Source organism: Delphinus delphis, chromosome 3 (genome assembly GCF_949987515.2).
Source record: "Delphinus delphis chromosome 3, mDelDel1.2, whole genome shotgun sequence".
Taxonomy (NCBI): Eukaryota; Metazoa; Chordata; class Mammalia; order Artiodactyla; family Delphinidae; genus Delphinus; species Delphinus delphis.
In genome coordinates this window covers 67,791,695-67,814,120 of record NC_082685.1, presented here as the reverse complement: position 1 = coordinate 67,814,120, position 22,426 = coordinate 67,791,695, and the positions used below count along the sequence as shown (strand labels likewise).

General features: G+C 39.0%; 1 protein-coding gene across 1 annotated transcript in view; it reads left to right on the top strand.

The window, feature by feature from the left end:
* The first annotated feature begins 8,724 nt into the window (after positions 1-8,724).
* CCDC192 (coiled-coil domain containing 192) overlaps positions 8,725-22,426 on the top strand; it is a 172,119-nt gene continuing 158,417 nt past the window's right edge. The window contains 2 exon segments of the mRNA XM_060007165.1: positions 8,725-8,745; positions 12,387-12,494. Of these exon segments, the coding sequence (XP_059863148.1) occupies positions 8,725-8,745; positions 12,387-12,494 (129 nt within the window).

Sequence of the window (22,426 nt, the reverse complement as noted above, 5' to 3'; positions counted from 1 at the left end):
TGTGGCTGGTGGCTACTGCATTGGACCATGCTGGTCAAGAATGCTACTGTTCACATTCACCTTCTGATTTGTGTAAGAATTGTGAAATGTATGTCTCTGCCAATTTTCTTGTCTTTGGGCATTATGGATGAAAAGAGAATTCAGCATGCTCAACTACATTAATGAAAGAAAAAATGTGCTATAAAAATGATGTTTCACCAAAAAAAAAAAAAAAATGATGTTTCGCTAGTGGAGCCCGTGTTTTGAGGGGGAAGGGAAGGAGATGGGGTGGGGTGACAATCGGGTGAATTTTCTGACTGAAGGCCATGCTGTGATGGTGTAGCAAAGAGTCCCTCTGTATAGGAAATAGACACTGAGAGGTTCAGGGTGATGGGGCATAAGGGCACAACATAACTCACAGGGAAAAAGAAAAAGTTCTCTGTATTCCAACTGCTCTCTAAGTGTGTTATTTGTTTCAAAATTTAAAAAATTAAAATAAAGCAAATTTAAAAAATGGTGTCTCCCCTTTTGTACCTTGAAAGGTGACATCATGCTTTTGACAACACAATAAGAAATTGAAGGATGATTATTAATTTTACTAAGTCATAGTTAGAAATACTCAATGAATAATGATAAAAAATAACTCCTAGGATGATTAAGTAGCAATATATTTCAAATATAGGGAAAACAAGATCACTGAGAGCCCAGAATATATCTTGGATTATATAAAAGGCTCCAATGGATCTGTATGATAATTATAAGATAGAATGAGTTTTATTCTATATAAAAGAAAAAATATGTATATATGTGTGTGTGTGTATATATATATATATATATATATATATACACATAGTTTGTAAGACCTCTAAGAAAGAATAAAAGACATGAAATATAGATTTTTATGAAGAGAATGGCTCAAAAAAAGAAACTCAAAACTAATTTGGGTCCAATAAACTCTGATGGTATACTGAGGGTTAAATTTCACTAATTAAACAGTATGTGAGGAAAAATTTCAGAGATCCATTTTTTAAAAGTCCTTCTTTCCTTTTCCATAAGCATCTATTTCACATGACAGCTTTTCTGAACTTTTCTCCTCAAAAGTTCTTTGGAAAACTTTTTCCTTTAGCCCTAGTCCACACCCCTCTTGCTCTTCTTTAATCTCCCCCCTTTCATCTCAGAAGCCCCCAAAACCACATCTACCAAGAAAGTCAAGAAAAAGAAGAAATGGAGCAGACCAAGTATAAACCCTATTCAGCAGGCAGAAGAGGGTACAGGCTGTGCCCTCTCCTACTACATTTTTGAATTTTTGCTCTTATACTTAATGTTTTACTTTTCCAACAAGGAGTAACCAGGCTAGGTGTGGCTGCATGATGCCAAGGCCACCAGAGATTCTAAGAGTTTTTGTTCCTTATGATCAAGAGCTCAGGCTCTTTCCAAAGCTGTGAGCTCCCAGAAGCTACACCACAGACTCATAAAGTCTAGAGCTTAAAAAGAAGATTAAAAACAAACAAACAAACTTTCTTCTGTGGGTCAGGCATTATGCTCAGCATTTTTCTGCATGACCACATTTAATCACCACAGCAGCCCTCAATGAGTTAGCATTTCTTCCATTTGTAGAGGGGAGGAAGTGGAGGCTCAGGATAATTAAACTACTTGCTTAAAATCACGTGAACAACAAGTAATAATCAGTCAGATTTGCATGTGAAACCAAAAGAACCCATTCCAGTTAGTATTAAGGAGAAAATGGATTTCAGAGGATCCCTAGGAGAGTCAGAGCATCAGTCTTGGAGACTATACTCAGCTTCCCTTCCCTAGTGGAGGACCTATTACTGCCACCACAGGACAAAGGCATCACAGCCCTACTACTACCCCTGAGTATGAGAGGTTACTTCTAAGTCTTCTGTCACTGCATCCTCTGAAAACAGAATGACCCTGTCGACCTGGCCAGATTCCATTCTATTTGGCACCTTTTTCATATCACTCTAATTTATACTGAATTCTTAGGCTGGTGTGTCTGATTGGGGGAGGCTGAGTCACATGCCTATGACGTGGTGCAAAGGAGGCTGGAAAAGGAGTTCCTGGTTTATACTTCAGAGAGATGGGATTCATGAGATGGGAAATACTGCAAACAGGGAAAGACATAGCATGACAAATGGCCACCGCCGAGTGCAAGATGAATTAGAAGTAATGATCTTCTCATTTCACAGGCGAGAAAACTGAGTCCCACTGAGTAAGCTCTGCCATCTTCTCTGATACTTTGGCCATGCCTCTTAGTAATATTTTGACTGGGAGACCTTAAAAGAAGTGGAAACTTACAGCAAAAAAGAGCTCTCTCATCTGTCCTGCTCTTACCTTATCACATTGGAATGTACTATGGAAATTGTGGCTGAACTTTTATCTGATCCAGAAAGATGCATAACACATTTCTCTTTCAGATCTTGGTAAAGAGGGCAGTCTGAGCAAATGTCAGGCTGGGTTGGGGGAAGGGGAGATTGATCATGGAAAATGTTTCTCATGGAACATCAAGTTCAACTAAGGACTTCCCTGCTAGGTTTTGGGAACCGCATCATTAGAGTCTTTAAGTTTTTATCATTACAGTTAAATTTTTGGACTTTTTTTAGAAGTTTACTTATTTGGAGCCTAAAATTCACCGGCAGACAAAACATTACTTTCACTTTGAATAATGTCAATCATAAACCATTTGTTCTTTATTACACACAGAATAGCAAAAATTTATTCACAAAACTAAGTTTGAAAAACTTCAGTTTGGGCAATAAAATTCCATCACCTTACTCATAAGCTGACCTGAAAATCCTTCTTCCTACAGGCATGTGCATTAACTAAAATACTGGGATACAATGGGAGAATGAAAACATTGTTGGTCAACATGCCAAAGTATTCAAAATCTAAACTTATAAATGATGTGGAGAAAATAAGCAATCCTGTCACAAAAAACTCAGTTATACAAAGCATTAACTTTATAAACAGGGAAAGTCTTTGCATTATTATATGTCCCACTAAATCAAAATTTAATTTAAAACAACTAGTATTTTTTGAATTTTTTTTAAATTAAAGGAATCAAAATCTTTCTCTTCAGTAAGACTGCCTTACTATGTTTTTTCCTTTTCTTAAATTTCATAGTTTTTATTATGAGCAGTCTTTTTTTTTTAATTCTTTCTCACAGCAGTCCTGTGACGCATAGGTAGAGTAGTTGAATTAATTTTAGTATTGACTAATTCCTCCACTCCATAATTTATCTGCTCTATACATTTGTTTTATAAGTTATTTAAAAATTCTTAATTGTGGTAAAATATGTGTAACATAAAATTGACCATTTTAACCATTTTTAATTTGTAGTTCAGTAGTGTAAGGCATGTTCACATTTTTGTGCAACTTATCTCCAGAAGGTTTTCATTTTGCAAAGCTGAAACTCAACACCTATCTATTAAATAATAAGTCTCCATTTCATCTTCTCCTTTATTTTTGTAAAAAATAAAAATCATTTTTCTGGGACCTAATTAAACTTAAAAGCTTCTGCACAGCAAAGGAAACCATAAACAAAATGAAAAGACAACCCACAGAATGGGAGAAAACATTTGCAAAAGAAGCGACTGACAAGGGATTAATCTCCAAAATACACAAAGAGCTCATACAGCTCAATATCAAAGAAACAAACAACCCAATCAAAAAATGGGCAGAAGATCTAAATAGACACCTCTCCAAAGAAGACATACAGATGGCCAAAAAGCACATGAAAAGATGCTCAATATCATTAATTATTAGAGAAATGCAAATCAAAACTATAATGAAGTATAACCTCACACTAGTCAGAATGGCCATTATCAAAAAATCTACAAACAATAAATGTTGGAGAGGGTGTGGAGAAAAGGGAACCCTCCTACACCATTGGTGGGAATGTAAATTGGTACAACCATTATGGAGAACTGTATGGAGCTTCCTTAAAAAATGAAAAGTAGAACTACTATATGATCCTGCAATCCCACTCCTGGGCACATATCCACAGAAAACCATAATTCGAAAAGATACATGCACGTAAATATTCATTGCAGCACTATTTACAATAGCCAGGACATGGAAGCAACCTAAATGTCCATTGGCAGAGGAATGGATAAAGAAGATGTGGTACATATATACAATGGAATATTATTCAGCCATAAAAAGAACAAAATAATGTCATTTGCAGCAACATGGATGGACCTAGAGATTGTCATATTGAGTGAAGTAAATCAGACAGAGAAAGACAAATATCATATGATATCGCTTGTATGTGGAATCTAAAAATGGTACAAATGAACTTATTTACAAAACAGAAATAGAGTCAAAGATGTAGAAAACAAACTTATGGTTACTGGTGTTGGGGGGAAGGAGGAGAGGAGGGATAAATTGGGAGAGTGGGATTGACATATACATAGTACTGTATATAGAATATGTAACTAATAAAGACCCTCCTGTATAGCACAGGGAACTCTTCTCTCAATACTCTGTATGACCTATATGGGAAAAGAACCTAAAAAAGAGTGGATATATGTATATGTATAACTGATTCACTTTTCTGTATACCTGAAACTAACACGACATTGTAAATCAACTATACTCCAATTAAAAAAAAAATAATTAATTAATAAAAAAAAGAAAGCAGCAAATGTTACAAACATTGAAGCAATTAGAACAATGGGTCAGGGTATTCACAGAGGGGAAAATTCTGTTTTAATGTCTCTGGAAACATACTACCAATGTTTTGATAGATGCCTATAGCACGGATAAAACATAAGACAAATTGTTCATAAAATCACATAATATATAACATTTTAATACCTGCAAACATCTGAAATACATTCAATAATTCTAATGTAAGTGCTAATCAAAGAGGAATAATCAAAGGCCAGTCACAGTTCTCAAGATATTTGGCATACAACTTGATGATTAACCAAGAACCACAGGAAGTACCAAGTGCTATTTGTTTTTGTTTTAGAAACATCCAACACTGTCTAATTCAAAGTTACTCTCCCTGCTCCCAGTGATTTTAGAACAAACCCAGTCTAAATTGATTTACTGGGGAAGATCAATCCGCAGATATTCAGAAAGCAGAAAACACAATATTCATGGGCCCATACTGCCGGTACAGAAAAAATGACAACATAAGACAATGTACACAAAGCTGCTGACTTTAGCCCTAGAGTTTCAAAGAGATCGTCTGAAGAAATGAAGTCGTTACTAATGCTTAATTGCTAGTGTCACCTCTGATGTCAAAAAAATGCTTTTTTCCTCTGACAATAAAAAACGGGAAAGAAAAACATTATAAGTACAGGATAGATCACGTGAAAGCTCTGTGAAAAGCTTACTTACCCCCGGTGTAAAGAGCTTCACATCAAAGGCAAATAAATTGAAAAAGGTTATCAGCTATTTATGCTGTTTGTGGCAGACCCTGTTAGCTGCCTACCCAACCTCTCTTGTCATCTCTTCCTTGCTAATAAAATCTTTATTTGGATGTTTATAATGAACTCAGGTACAAGAAGTAAATCATGATTTATACATAAAAAATAAAAAAATAAAAATTATTTTTTAATAGCGAATTACCTTGCTATGTCCTTTCTCTTTTTTTATTATGAAAGAAATATATTCTCATTATTAAAATCTTTACTTCACCGTCAGCAGAATGGGTTAGCACTAGTTGCTGTGTAGTTCAGTTACAAGAAGCAGGCTTCCCTGGGAAGGTATGCCACTTGCTCTACTCTCCAGAAGGAAGAGCCATTTTGTTTCTTTTGAGTTTGGAGTATGTCTCTAGGAAGAGAAGATTATTCGTTTGTTCATCTGCATGATTTACAGTAGAGGCACCAAGAACATATTAATACTCTCATTCATTAATATTTGGTCTTTTATTTTAGAATAAAAACTAAAGGTGCTGGAATACACTATTCCCTCTAAATAAGGAATTCATAATTTGGGCTACATGAATAGCACTGAGAAAAACACTTAAGCACCCAGAAAGTATAGGCAAAATAGTGTGCATGTGTGCTTATTGTGTGTGTGTGTGTGTGTACACAAGCATGTACATAGGCATTTTTTTTCCTAGTAAGAGAATTGACATATATCATCAGGTAGTCCAAGAGATTTGTGATGCCCAAAGTTTTAAGAAATCCACCCATAAAATCAAAACGCTGGAGGGCTATTTTAAGTCACAGAACAAATTCTGTAACATAACATGACCCCAAATTCAGGTGTCCTGTAACCCAGTCCTTGTTTTACTGTTAACTTTAGCTGAAATGATGCAAGATACGAACTATTTACTAGGTCCTTTTCTCCTCTTATACTATTGGTTCACAGTCTGTAAGGAGTTATAAATCAATATTGTTTGAGATAGATCTGGAATATTTGAAAACAGGTTAGGACTGCCTCTTACCTCTTTCTAACATCTACCAGAATCCTCATCAAAGAGAAAAGAACAAGGCCCCAAAGCACAGAGCAATATTTTATGAGTGAGAATAAAAATAAAAATATTAAATTAATCACCAAACTCTTGACATTCTTTTGATTTTTACATAAAACTAAATCCTAGGATGTTTGTATTGGAGAGAAATTCTAAACTGAGAATCTGGTGAGGGTATTAATCCTGTATGTCTGGTTACTATTTATTTCTCCATTGCTTAGCACAGTACCTGGCGAATAGTGAGCCCTTAATATTTTTTGAACTTAAATGAACTGAATTGCTTTGAATTGAACTAAAATGACTTGGCCTGTTAAGAGTTTCAGGTAAGCCATTATTTAAAGTTATTTATGAAACTATCATATGTCACAGGGCCACTTCTCTTTCTTTAACTTCCTCACCAACAATCTTTTTTTTTTTTTTTTTTTTTTTTTTTTTTGCGGTACGCGGGCCTCTCACTGCTGTGGCCTCTCCCGTCGCCGAGCACAGGCTCCGGACGCGCAGGCTCAGCGGCCATGGCCCACGGGCCCAGCCGCTCCGCAGCATGTGGGATCCTTCCGGACCGGGGCACGAACCCGTGTCCCCTGCATCGGCAGGCGGACTCCCAACCACTGCGCCACCAGGGAAGCCCACCAACAATCTTTTTATAAATTAAAATCTGAGTTAACAATTCCTTTCAAATACCTTTTTCATTTGTTCTATCGGTGATGCTATAGAAATGGAAAAGGAGTTAAATCTTTCACAGGGTAAAAGGTTGACCTTTACAAGTGTGGGTTTTTTCCTAGAATAACTATCTTGGAACTGTGCTAAAACAACTTGATACCGAATTCAGGTCCATCTTGGACTTAGTCCAATGGAATTCAGGGAATGTAGCTCTGGAATAGCCACCTGACAAAACAGTTAATGTAGAATTTAACAGAGATCACTTAGATAGAGGGTCTCTACACTTTCAGATTTCATAAACTAGTAAAAATTTCCATCAAAAAATAATTAGGTTTAGTTTTTGTAAGACTGCCAATTTTTCAATTTTTTTCAAGAAAAAACAGTAAAACACAAAAATTCCCATGTACTATCACCATCATTTGTTAAATACACATCCTCTTAACACCAAAATATATAGAATGATCATAAGCTCAGAATAAAGGACAGTCATCTAAATGGAATAAATTTGGCTTCATGAAAAATTCACAATGTCCTTTTCAAAAGTTAGCATTTATCATTTTCCTGCTGACTGGTGAAAATGTTATCACAAACCAACACTGATCTATGGGCTGGCATTTGGGAACCACTAATAGCATTAAACCCCTCTGGCCTGAGATATCTTTGTTGCCCCCTCCATTATCCACCCTCCACCCTTCCCCCACTCTGCTCTTTTCCAGGGAGCTGGTCTCTCTGCACTTCTTGTTGAAGCTCTCTTGCCCTCTGATTTCTCATTGGGTTCAGCCCGAGGAAGATAGAGACAGAAGTACAGCGGGTGAGAGGAGAGGAGGGTCAGGCTATTTATTCCACTGGTCCATCAACCACTACTGCCTGGGCACAGGTTGGCAGTGGCTGTATTTCTCTGCCCAAGGTCTCGGTTTAAAGCATGGCCCTCTCCCAAGCTCTCTTTCTAGATCCTGTGATAATGCTCTCCTATTACCTCTCCCCCTACCTCTTCAGGTCAAGGTAAGGCAAAAAGTATCTTTGCATGCAGGGTGTATCTCACCATCCTTTGTTGACTTCCATAACCGTACCCATGCTCTTCCCTTCATCACACTGCCCTCAATCACTCCTTTGGAATGACCACCTGTTTTCTTCTGCAACCTGACCAGTGTATTCTTCATTTAAAGATGAAAAAACTGAGGCCCCGAGAAGTGAAGCCCCAAAGTCACATAGCCCAAGACACACAGTCAGTGAGACTCAGGTCAGGTAAGGAACGTGTCCTTCCAGAATCCAAGCAGAGTTCCCCTTAGTCAGTGCTCATCTGTCATCCTCCCATGACCATCCCTTTCGGGGTCATATTGATGGGCACTTTCTACTTAGAAACCCTTTCCACTGGGCTTTGACAATAGTTGTAATTTGTTCAAGTTTTGAATTTAAATATCTTATTTAGTGATTAATGACACAACCCCAAACACAGAGGAATACTGTTTTCACTTGAATGGACTGGAATCAAGAGAACTGAGTTGTTAAATTGTTGCCTAAATAGAAATTGGCAATTTAACCTAAGAAACTATTGCAAATGCTAAGCACAGAAGGACATGAGAGTGATGAACTTTCCACTGTAAAATGAATTCTGATCACCAGAGACTGAGGGAGGAATGGAAAAAGTCTGCCCGGAGGTAAGGGGCTAGCGTGGGCAATATGAGCAGGTCGTAGAGGGAAGTTTAGGGCCTTCGGCGCTTGTCAAGCACTGGGAAAGATGAATGGACCATGGTAATAAATAGGGGAGACATCAAGCAGGAAGTTTGTTGCAAAATGTGTTGAAAGCGTGTTTTACCTGGCGGGAAGTTACCGCACTACGGGGCAGGGGCTGCTGCTGGAACCCTGCACGATAGATGCTCCAGATTGCTAGAAACATTTAATTGTCTTCAACTGACTCATGTCAAATTGCTCTTGTGTAAAGGTGGAATTTGCCATAGCCACATCATTATTTAGCAATCTTGCTTTTAAAGAAATGCACCCACATATTTAACATATTAGCTTTGTTCTAATTGCATACTTGACTGAATTTCTCACTGCTGTGGTTTGATCGTTTGCTGTTACCAAAGGGCCTCTATGGGAACTTTCTTTTACTAGGGTTTAAAAACAAGTTAGAAAGTTTTAATATCAAATGATTCCCTTAAAAGAATTAGGAGAATAGAATTATTCAAAATAATATTAATTGAGCACTTCATCTGTCCAAGCATTTACCTGATTTACGTCATTTAATCCTCACATCAGCCCTGCCATCATCACCCAACGCCACGGCCACCTCCTTGCCCTCTGCTACGCTGTCTGGCCCCTGGCCTTGGCAAGTGGACTTTCTCTGTCTCTGGGGCTCTGATCCTTGTCAGTGTTCTAAGCCAGATGCAGGGGAAGTGTTGCTCAAAGGAGTCACTGTTACAGCCTCTCAGCGTGAAGGACCGCTCTATCTGGTGCAGTTCCCCTTCTCTGACTGCTGAGCCTTCAATCAATCAACAACTCTTATTGAGCTCCTACTAAATGCTCGGTGCAGTGACCAGTCTAGCCTCTGCATTCAGGCGCCTTTCTAAGTGCTGCACGTGGATTCAGAGGGATGTGGATGATCTCGACGAATCAGAGACCTTGAACCAGTCCTGAAGGGTGGAGGGGATTTGTTTGGCTGAGAAAGAGCAAGGTCATTGTAAGACAAAGAAATAATGACTTAAAAGTAAGGAAGGGGACAATGAAAAGGTACTGAGATGGGTTAGAGAAATAAGAAAAATTAACTTAGAACAAAGAGTAGATTTTCCTCCAGATTCTCAAATGAGGAAACATTGCAGCTAAAAGAAAATCTACTCTTACAATTTTCCATAAGGTTTGTCAATTAGTAGACTGTCAACTTTAACACACATGCATAGTAATCTAGTGTCTTTACTGTAACCAAAAGGTTTATAGAATTATTAATATTTTGTAATATTCTTTTACTTTGATCATCTTGGTTATCTTAGATACATGCACTTAGATTACTGATGGATATTTAGGTAGAAAATTTTAGGACAAAGAGTAGAAGTTAAAAACTGGACTACCCACTTGAAGTGCTGGAATTTACCATTTGGAAATCCACAGACACAGGTTCAATCCCCAAACACCTATATATATCATATGTTTTCAGTTTTGATTAATATAATTCACTCTGCCATTACTTTAACCACCAAGACAGTTTCATGTTCATAAGAAACATAAATCAATTTATGTACTGTGTGTCCACATGTGCCTGAGGGAGAATGAACTTCAGGGTATAAATCCTAACTTTCTGCTCTCGTACCACTGCATCCTGCAAAACTGGGGCAAGGACTGACTACACCTAACTGTTTAGAGTCCCTGAAAACACACACCTACCTCCAAAACTTCCAATGCCTGGTATTTACTTATTTGCGAGATTATTCTTGATTTAATCTGTATTCCTTTGGTTAATGGAGGTTGTCTCCTATTAAAAAGTGCTTGACTTTGTTTAAGCCATTCTTTCTCCAGTGTAGATACATTCATGGCTCTTCCCCTTAAAGGAGAGGGGGACAGAAAGGCAAGCCAGGGAGTGGAGAGTGACAGCTGGGGTAAAGGTGGAGACAGGCTTTGCATTCCTCACAGTTTGCTCAGGACTCTCCTTGTTCTATAACACATGATGATTTCTTAAATCTACCTGTACAAAAAGTCCTATGTTATTTAATAACAGTCTCCAGTCAAGCCTGTTTCATTTGGCTTTGACTTGCAATGCTTTTGTCTTACTGGAAATGGTTGTCCTTCTTGTCAGGGAAAATTAGGGATGTTTGGAGAAAAAGACCTAGAGAAATAGATTAGATGATCTTGTTGGGTCTACTTTTAAAAATTTCCTCGAGGTCAAACACTGGACAAGAAGATTCCCCCTGGAAATAGCAATCTAGGTCAGGGATCCTTAACCTTTTTGGAAAAGTTTGGACTTTTGACAATTTCTCCTTTATGCATAAAATGTTTTGTAGCATAAACTACCTGTAAGTATAAATACACAAGAATTTTGTTCTGAGGCTTTTGTTTTGAGATATTTTGGACTGACTGTTGAAATTATTGGAATCATATATGGGAGGCTGAGGGTCATTTGTTCATCCCGAATATCACTGTTCTAACCCAAGATGTTCACCCCCCAAAGGCTGACCTCGGGGAGATTACGCAGCCATGTGTGATTTAGGAGCCATGCTGTTTTTGAACAGAGCAACATTTATTTCTATCAGAGGTCCTTGCCAGGGTCCTAAGGTTCAAAGGATGGCATGAACAATTATAGGAACTGAATAAATGCTTTGTTTCTATGGCTGGTTCATTTACCACCAGATGGCTCTATTGTATCGTCAGGAAATGCACATATGTATAAAATTGGTGGGCTCCTAAACCAAAGGGGAAATAAAGCAGCAGGGGTATTTTTTTTGTTCTTTTTTTTTTAATATGTAGGAACTCAGTTCTTTTTTTCCTGTGGGGTTAATTGGAAGCAGCTGCAGCAGCCTGAACTTTCACAAGAAGACAGGACACATCCCAGGAAGCTATAGGAACCTCATAATCCTAGCACATATGAGGTTTTCCTTTGAAGTTTCCATATTGCTGTGTCTTTATTAATTAATTGTCTCAATGGCCAAAGAGTAGTCAGGAAGTGCTCTAGTCTCAGTAGTGCTGGTAACATATTCTCATACCAACTTTGCACATTTTTCTGCTTGTACGTGATAAAGAGTAACTTAATTTTGAGAGGGAAAGTCTACACATCTGCTGATTTGAGTCATATTAGCCACGTTCTGGGGAAGAATGATCTGATTCTAAACCATGTAGTATCTTTGCTTTAATTAAACTTGTGATAAGAAGGTGACAATCAAAGGAACCAAGAGCTTCTCTGAATTCAAATGACTATGACCCCCAAGCTAGGTGAATGTTAAAAATGTAGGCATTCTAGATGACATCTCTTATTGGGAATGTGAAATTCTGGTTCTAACCTCTTGAAGAAAAGCTCTGTATCAGGAATAAAAGTTGCAGACTAACCAAATTTCAACATGGATATTTTATTCTACCTTTCTAAAGCTGTTCATTGCTCATTAATATGCATTTTTTTTTACTCTGCCTTTAGACTCTAAACTGTTAAATAACACTATTGTTTTTGTAACATTTCATTGTTTTATTGCTATGTTGAAGAAGAAAAGGAGATGATTTGTGTGAGTTTATTAAGACTGTCCTTAGTCCCCAGAGTTGTTTGAGATGCACTCAGGAAACTACCCATGTCAAAAAGTAATACTTGATTATTGTTTTAAAGAAAGAGTCCCTGGAAACCAGACAGATGGCGTTTACCTTGGCACGGCTCGAGGCCTTGGAGATTTGCCTGATGGAAGCAGAAGCAAAGGCTAGAGTCTTATCCGAACAGGTAATACCTGTCACTGGGATTGGAAATATATGTTCCTCAGTGTGCAGTAGAGCAAGGAAAATCTAAATACGTGTTTTAACCTCTGTACCTAATGACACATACACACACACACACACACACACACACACACACACCCCATTTCATTCATTTTAGTTATAACAATAATTACTTTAATCTGTATGGAGCTTTTCAGCCTTTAAAACTCCTCTTAGATTTATATTTTGATTTTCATTCGCCACAGCCCATGAGTTAGGAAAGCCATCTTTAAGCAAGTAGATTTCTGAATAAGTGAAACATATTTGCATTATAAACAGATAAGCCCCAAAGTAAGATAAAACCTATAGGAACTACACAGGAGCAACTTTCTCCAATTATGTGAAGAAAGAGAGTTTTTCAAATCCTGGCATCCCTCTTGGGCTGTGACACTCACAGAAGCAAAGCAAGTCATAGGTGGAGTGTAGCCTCTACCGGCCGTCGGGTTGCCTTATATGTCATCTGCCTACACACCAGGTCTCCGAGTGCGGAGACACGGAGTATGGCTCTCAGTAAAGCTCAGACCATTTCCCAACACAATTACACTTTGCAAACAGTACAGTGTACGTGGTACAAATCCTGCTGTTACCGTTGCCCTTGCCCCTGGGCAGGGGGGCTTGGCAGAGGGCAAAGCTGCCAGGAGTGTGGGTCCTCCCACAGCACAGGGCACCAGTGCTCACTGTTGGTGGCAGTCAGTGGAGGAAAAGGACACAGACCCTGAGATTTTATAAACATTGATTGATTTGTCATGGATTGAGACATTTTGCAAATAAATTTTTAGAAACTTTTGAAAAACAATTTTGAGTTTTTAATAAGAAAGGTCTGTATAGCAAAAGTTGAGTGCATCAGAATTTTATAAGAATTTTTGCAGAGACGAGGGGGAAAGTGTGCTTGTGTTATGACAAAAAGAAGTACATTTAACGTGTATTGTAGGGATACATGTACAAATGGCCTCCATTTTTTTTTTCAGCTTACCAAAAAAGTACATCTCTTACTTCGGGATGTGTTTATTGCTGACTACCTAAATGTGATAGACACAAGGGGTCACAGGGGCCTTCTGTCAATTAACAAAAGCGTGGTGCCCTAGGCCCAGACCCACTGGGGAAAGATTCCATCTCACCCATGTGTCATAACGCTGGCTTGCCAACTCATCTTTTCTTTAAAACAACAGAAAAAGCAAGCTTCAAACTGTGGCAAAATTTGAATTACAAAGAATATAATGATAAACATGAGGTACCATTTCAAAGCATAAAAACTAAGGATTTCAGAGCACGCAAACTTGGAAGAAATTTTGAATGGCTAACTAAAAAGGGCACCCTTGCTGGTATTAGGTTACACTAAGAAGATGTATGCTTATTTTGTAATTGAACGTCTTTTAATGATTTAAATCAGTAAAATTCAGTTCACCCATAAAAGTCCTCATCCCTTTTGTTCTTTATAAAATGTTTTTCTCCAGCGCAAATAGCCCCTAATATTTAAGATTCTTAACTGGATGATCCCTTTATGTAACATCAAACAATTAGATACTTCTTTTCAGTGTTTAGCAGATTAATTACATAAAATGGAAACTGGATTTCACTCAACTTCTTTCTAACTACCGTGAGTAAGATGTTAGTTAGCAGTTTGAGGGAAGAAAGATAGATAAGCAAAGCTTTTCTACCCAAGTAGCTCACAACCAAAAGAATCACTGTAGGGGCTGGAGAGTGAAAATAGTAGGTATTTGTATGGTTCCCAGATAGACTGCAGCATAGTATCAAGTTGCAGGATCTGTGTATGTTATTTTCCTGAAGTATTGCCCCTGGAGTTGCCAAATTTGCATATAACCAAGGCAATTTAATTGGAAGTTGGCAATGGTGTGAGGAAAAGGAGAATATTATGTGCGAAGAAAAGCACATTACAGGCATTTTCAACGTTACATTTTTAATTAAGCTGAATATTTTATTAGATTTGGCTGTCTCCGCTGTTACTGTTGAAATAGGTTAATCAAATATAGACACTGTTCTCAGAGGATTTAATCCTGAAATTTTTCCTTTCTCCAGTGTTTCAGTTTAGTCTTATTCTTGAAGAGATAAAAACTGTAACGACACTCCCCTCCCCCCTATTTTTAAATTCAGTAGATGTTTTAAAAATGTGATGGCAGAAGGATAGGGAAAGGTAAGGGGAGCAAATAGCCTTTCTTCAAGCTAAGAAAGGAGAATATTTCTGAATGGGACACCTGTCTCAAACAATCAAACATTTGTCCACTGGGTGCCACTGTCTTCCTTACCAGGCTAGGCCACTTTGTGGTTGCAAAAAGAGAAACTGTCTTTAGTGGTCCAGACAATGATGTGTGTGTGTGTGTGTGTGTGTGTGTGTGTGTGTGTGTGTGTGTATGTGTATGTGAAGGAGTATTTTTTCCTGTTTATGTGTATACATGTTAAGGCTTCTTTTTTAACTTCTTTATTGGAGTATAATTGCTTTACAATGGTGTGTTAATTTCTGCTTTATAACAAAGTGAATCAGCTATACATATACACATATCCCCATATCTCTTCCCTCTTGCATCTCCCTCCCTCCCACCATCCCTATCCCACTCCTCTACGTGGTCACAAAGCACGGAGCTGATCTCCCTGTGCTATCCAGCTGCTTCCCACTAGCTATCTAGTTTACATTTGGTAGTGTATATATGTCCATGCCACTCTCTCACTTCGTCCCAGCGTCTTTATTCCCCTCCTGCCCCTAGGTTCTTCACAACCTTTTTGTTTTTTTTTTAGATTCCATATATATGTGTTAGCATACGGTATTTGTTTTTCTCTTTCTGACTTACTTCACTCTGTATGACAGACTCTAGGTCCATCCACCTCACTACAAATAACTTAATTTCATTTCTTTTTATGGCTGAGTTAAGGCTTCTTTTAAATACCATTAATTTAGGATTTGTCACAAAGACAGTGGGAATGCTAGCTGGCTTTCACTGGTAATCCAAATCATTTTGTCAGATGGGCTGGCCTGGTGGGCTAGAAACAAGTGGGAAGAGGAGAGGAAATGTCGAGGACAAAGATTTGTGCTGGAACTAAGGAGTGGAAGCTCATGGTATTGTCAACCAGTGGGTCCTGCCTTTGCGAAATGGCTAAATTTTGACATTAGCTGAATTCTTACCTCCCGGCTCTGCCTCTTAGTGATGCACATAGAACTAACCCAGATAGATGCCTCGGGGTTCATCTACACTAAACACCTGTTGGTCCTGGGCCTCAGGTTACTTAAACTGAACCTTTCTAGGGTCCCTTCTAGCAAGGTCTCTGTTGGCTTACTATGCAAAAGAAGGAACTTAGTGAGGAGATAAGGAGAGTGTGGCGCTTCCTCTGTGAGGTCACAGACTTTCTTGTTGGATTCCCTTAGCTAACAATTATTCTTTATTTCTCTGCAGTCATGCCACTAGTGTCAAAATAAAAGAAATATGACAGCAGGATAATTTGCAATTAATACTTTTAATCTGGGCTGTTCACAGCTCTAAGAAGTAAGTTTGCAGCAAGTCAGCTGGCCAGAGTGAGAAAGGGACATAAGAATCCATCTCTTTTCCTGGGTAATAACTGTAGATAATTCAAAACATTGCCAAGTTTTGTTAAAGAAAATATTTGATTATATTTCCTGCAGGTTAAGACCCGTGGGGGGAAATGCCTGGAAATTAGGTAGTAGAGAAAGGACTAGAAGGAGGCACAGGAAAGGAGGAAAAGAGTCAAGAGGAGAAAAAAGAAGCGTGAAGAGGTTTCAGGGGAAACTCAAAAAAAGGCAGTTTTTGCCTGTGTGCTGGCTTCTATCCCCAGTGCGCATGGGAGGGAGAAAGAAAGGGGCTCCGGGGGTTGTAGTTGATGACTGTATGCAAGCTAAGAGATTGCACAGCTTTTGTGCTAAGAGAGTATCAGGAGAAGCCACAGTGTCACAGTGGAGCACAGATCCAGAGAGCCACCAGCTCAGAGGGACGAGGGAGGCCAGTTCCTGAGACATTTCCTCTGGGAGCAGCATCGGCCCAGTGTGTCTCAGTCATCACCAGCCTCTGGCTCCCGGCTCCCAGCAGCAGACCCAGGAGAGCTCCGGCTTTGTTTCTGCTCCAGGACTTGCTAGCTTTATGACCTTGGGCAGTTCACTTAGTCTCTCTGAGTCACAGTGGTCTTATGCAGAAGAGGGTGAACACATTGGCTTCATAGGGCTGTAGTGAGGATTGAACGAGATGAGTGTAACCTGGTTCTTAGTAGGTTCTCGATTAATGTTAATTTATCTCTACCGCTGCTAGTGGTCATAACAGAACTGTATATTCTGAGTCATATGTCATGGGCTTGTGTGTGTGTGTAAGTTTCCTTTTTTACTGATGTCTCTCAAAGTGTTTGAAAGACACCCAGATCTCAACACAGTGGTTCTTCTCTAGTGCTCACAATCTCAGAGTCTTTCAACCAGAAAAGGTCCCCTTCCCACCCCAGCTCCCTTGCCCTAGCTGGCTTTTTTTACCACCCAGCTTTCTCTTATCTTCTTCCTCAGCTCCTCATTTGATAAAGGGACTTTAGTATTTTAACCTTCTTTCTGCTTCATCTCTTAAGTCTTCTATCTGTTTCTGCCCATTCTCTGATTTTGCCAAGATTGGGAGCTGAATTGCCCATTCAGCTCCAGTGTCTGGTCTTTTCAGTTTGGAGGGGGGCGGGCAGAAACTGGGGGGTGAGGGGAATCTGTGGTCATTTTCTCACCAAGGAGGTGAATCCAGTAACAATTACGTAGTCAGAATTAGCTTCAGGCGTCTTTCGGATACCATACCTAGCAAAACATTAGTTATATATTAAGTGTGGCATATATGCTAGCTGCGAAAGAGATGTCATTATTTGAAGCAGGAGCTAGGAGGTGGGAAGCTCGGTGGGGAACTTGATCTTTTTTTCTACCAACTGTGTTTCCCAGGTAGGAATAAGACATAGACAAGACACAGCAAGGGGCCCCTGATGGTCTTTGGAGCATAAAAATAATTGTGCCCTTTTTGTTTTCATAAAGAGAGATTTATTGGTGACACTCAAAGTGCAGAGAAATTTCAATGGAGAAAAACATGCTAGTTTTATTTCTCAACTTTTGAAAAAAGCACATGGGAGTCTTTTTCTTACTTCTTAGTCATAGCTCATATGCCAGTTAGGCATAGTTTCCCCCTCACCTGATGAGAGAGACATTTCCGAAAGCCCCAAATAAAACTAGTAACAGCAGCTTCCTGTATCCTCACTCTTTACTGAACTGGATCAATTACGTTATATTCCAAGAGGATTCCTTTCCCTTTCTTTTTTCCCCTGGGATCTCCCTAAGTTTCTCTTCCATCCTAAAGAATAGCAGAAGCAATAATGGAGACAAACCATGAAAGGGGTTGTAGTGGGGTGGTGGCTAAGTTCACATCCTACAGGGATTCAGGCCTGGTACCAGACCCCTGCAGTGTATTGCCAATGGCAGGCAGAGTAGAGAAACTGACATTCATTAAGCATCTATAGTGTTCCAGGTACTGTGCTTCGATTGACAGACATTTCATCTGATCCACACAAGAACCTTATTAGGGGCACTATTATAATCTCCATGAGGAAAACGAGACTCAAAAATGTTAAGCCGTTTTCCCAAGGTCATACAGTTAATAAACAGTGAGGCTGATATTCAAACATAAGTATTTTTAAAATTCAAAGACCCTGTTCTTAAGAACGTGTGGTCATAGGTCAAAGCCATTTAAAGAAGTTTCCTACTCAAGCAGCACTGAACAAAAAGAACTCACCCTGGTTCCCAAACTGGAACCTAGAGGCTTGTTAGACAGATTGCTGGGTCCCACCCCTAGAGTGTAGGATTCAGTCCATCTGGGGTGGAGGTCAAGAATGTGCATTTCTAACAAGTTCTCACTCTACACTGAATTTCCAGCCCTAACCCAAACCAAATGGTGAAGAGGAACCATCACTCTTGCTTCGTGCCCCCCAGCTCCACAGTAACTAAGTGAATCAGTGAGGATTAATCTTGGGTACATAAAACAACAACCCAAATAAGAGTGGCCTAAACAAGTAATTGAGTAAGACTGGACACAGGGAGCCCAGAATAGGCTCAGGAGCTCTGCAGCTCTCAGAGGCCTGGGCTTGGTCTCCGTGCATTCACAAACATAGCTCCCATCCTCAGGGTCCAAGAGGTACCTGCAGCTGCAGCCATTCATGAAGTCAAGTAGCATGAAGATGAAAAAGGCAAGTGCAAAATAGGGATGGACAACTGCCAGCTGAGCAGCCTCTTTGAAGAGCTTTTCTCCAAAACTCACCTAATGAATTCTTACATATGCCTGACCATGGTTAATATCATGGGGCCTAGGAAATATGGATTTTTAACTGGGCACATTGTTACCCCAAGAGTATAGGGTTTTTTTTTTTTTTTTTTTTTTTTTTTTTTTTTTTTTTACTACGAAGGGGAGAATGGATATTAGGTTAGCAAATACCTGCTTTGCTCATCCAACCCCTTCACCATACTGTTGCATGTAGTGCTTTGTCTCGTCAAGGTTCTTTTGCATGTAAATATCCAGTTTTCCTAGCACCATTTGTTGAAGAGACGGTTTTTCCCCTTTGAATGGTCTTGAAAGCCTTGTCAAAACTCAGTTACTCATAGATGCATGACTCTATGGACTCTCAATTCAATGCCAATGCTCTATAATGGAATGACTTTCAGCAGTTATTTCTCGTTGTAAATCTCAGGTGAATTTTTGAGCTGGAATTTAGAGTCAGTCTTCTGGGTCCTTTACCAATACTTCCTCTCAGTGTGAGAACTATCATGAACCCCTCTGACATATGCAAAAGTTTCTGGCGATTGAACGAAGCTTCTAACTGATCTTTTAACTTTACGACTGAGAAAAGTAAGCAGAAAACCAGAAAGACAAAAGGCTAGTATGTTTGACTCTAATAACCAATATTTATTCATCATTTTGTACCTAAGGCTCTAAAATAAACTCCCATTATTTGCGTCTTAGTGTTCAATCTACGTTTTCTTTAAGTTTAGGAATAGAAAGAATATAGATCTCCAGCAAATTTTTAGTTGCTGAATATGTGTGTAAGTAGCTAAAAGTGATTTGATACATATTGAGATTGCCACCAAAAATGTTCTGGTTCTTTTTCCATTGTTTAAATGCAACAGTGGATCCCTTGATGTCAAGTTTATTTGAAATAAGTAATGTGCCCTTGGTAGGAGTATTCATTTCTGCAAACGCTCAGAAATTATGCTTGATATGCCAATCTGAAATCATGAGTTTCTGTGAATGAGTTTTTGTTTTCCAATCCGTTTGGAAGTCTACTTTAATGCCACAAAATCACAAGCAGCTTGTTTGACTTGGAATGCGTTTCCTAATCACCATGAAACCAAGCAATTGAGAATTTTGTTAAACAATTTGGTTCTAGTTTATTTTATTGCAGAAGAGTTCCCTCTTAACACACACACACACACACACACACACACACACACACACACACACACCCTCCTGTCTAAGCAGTTGTCAATTTTAACCCTCTTACTGGATTGTTGCACACCAATTGGGAACCTCAGAGAATGTAAGGAAAGAATACAAGCTGGTGAAGAAATGTGTTGTTTTGAGTAGAGTTGAGCACAATGACAAATGGGCTTCTGTTGTCAGGGATGCGTGGACTTCTGGCCTGTTACATAACTAAAGACTTCCTTTTGCTTGTAAATGTCAAGATCAAACAGAGGTCAGTTTTAAATAGCTGACCCAGTGCTAATAAATGTGACTTTCTTGTCTAAGAAAAAGCAAATGCCTTGCCCCTTATAAGTCTTGGCTCTGGTGGTAAGAGCAAGTATCTTTTTGCATGGGCATAACCTACATTTTCTTCATAAAATTTTCTCAGAGATGGCCAACTAACTTTCACTTTGCTTAACCTCTACAAGGAAATTAGTAAATTAGGTGTACGCTTTTGTTGAATTATTCATTTATTCATTCAATAAAATATTTATTGAGCCCTTACTGTGAGCCAAGTGTTCTGCAAGGTACTCCTACGTATGTTAGCTTGTGTATTTTTCCCACTGGTCCTGGAAATTTGCATTCCCATTTTGCAAATGATGAAAGCTCTTTTGTGGGATTGCAGCCTGCTTGTCTGCTCTTTCTATACATTCTCCCTTAGTGACTTGCCTTTAGAGGACAATCCACAGAGAAGAACCAAGTTTTCATCATTAGTCCTGATCTTCTTCCTGACCCCTGACCTGGATATCCAACTGCCTACCGAATAGGCCCACCAAGGTTCTCAGAGGCAACTCAAACTCTACCTGTCCATTAGCTTCCTGCCCCAAATCTGTTCCTGCTCTCAAATCCCCTAGGCCAGGGAGAGGTGCTACCTGCACCCCCTGTGGCTTATATGAGAAATCTGTGCTGCTTTGATTCTTTCTTCTTCCTCACCCCACACATCCAATTGCTAAGTACTATGAATAATTTCTCTCAAACTGTTCTTCAGTTCATCTTCTTTTCTCTATCTCTACCACCATTACCCTTGTCCAGGCCACCAACTGCAGAAACTTCTCCCTACTTTACTTTCATTATGGTCCTTGTTTGATGACTCCTCAACACTATAGCCAGAGTGAAGATTCTACAACGCAGACCTCCTATTTCTCCTCGCTTAAATCCTAAATTAGCCCCGTCAGGATCAAATATATACTTCTTAACAGATTTTATAATCCTCTGTGGTCTAACCCCCTACTTATTTCTCCAGTTTTATCTTATACCACAGCCAGCATATTACTATGAAACCACTTTCAATTTCTTGAAAGGAATGTATTCTCTCTTACTTTCTTATCTATAAAAAAACCAAAAGGCCTTGTTCCTTACAGTCAAGTTTTAATTAATGCATCCCTTTCCCTCTACTTCTGCAGAGAATTGCTCTGCTCTGTTTCCACCACCTCCTCTCATCCCCTTTTCCATTAACCAACAAAACCCAACAAACTTCTCCCTTCAGGTCTTCAATTAGATGCACTTACTCCAAAATGCTTTTCTTCCTCTTTCAAGTTTGAGTTAGATGTCCTCACCAGGTGCTCTCATAATCCTTCTCCCATTTTACCACCTTCCCCACCCCACCCCCAGTAACTGGAATGGTCTATATCTCCCATTACACCATATGTTCCATGGAATAGAAGTACAGACAGTGATTTCCCTGAGGTCTCAAATCAACTTAGGATTCATCCAGTCATCTCTCTGATGTCAAATCTATGCTCTTTCCATTATAAAAACTGGTGTTGATCCTATAGGCAATGGGGAGCCATTAAAGGGTTTGAAGTGTATTCAGATTTGCCCTCAGACAGAAAACTCTGTGTCTACTGAGAACAGATTTATTAGGAGACCAGTGTCAGGTATATCATGTGTCAGGGCTTGCAAAAATCCAGTTTAGAAATGATAAGTTCCTATTTGTAGCGAAGAGAAGGAAGAGACAAGAAATATTTACAAGATTCTTTGGTAATTAATTAAATGGAAAAGTAGTATTCAAGACTGATCCCAACCATCGCATCAAAAAGAATAAAATATCTAAGAATAAACCTACCAAAGGAGGCAAAAGACCTGTACTCTGAAAACTATAATGAAGAAAATCAAGACAACAAAAACCCATGGAAAGATATACCATGTTCATGGATTAGAAGAATCAATATTGTTAAAATGACCATACTATCCAAGGCAATCTACAGATTCAATGTAATCCCTATCAAATTACCAATGGCATTTTTCTCAGAACTAGGACAAAAAATTTTAAATTTTTATGGAAACACAGAAAGTCCCAAATAGGCAAAACAATCTTGAGAAAGAAGAACAGAGCTGGAGGAATCATGCTCCCTCACTTCAGACTGTACTAGAAAACTACAGCAATCAAAACAGTATGGCTTGAAAGCCCGGAAATAAA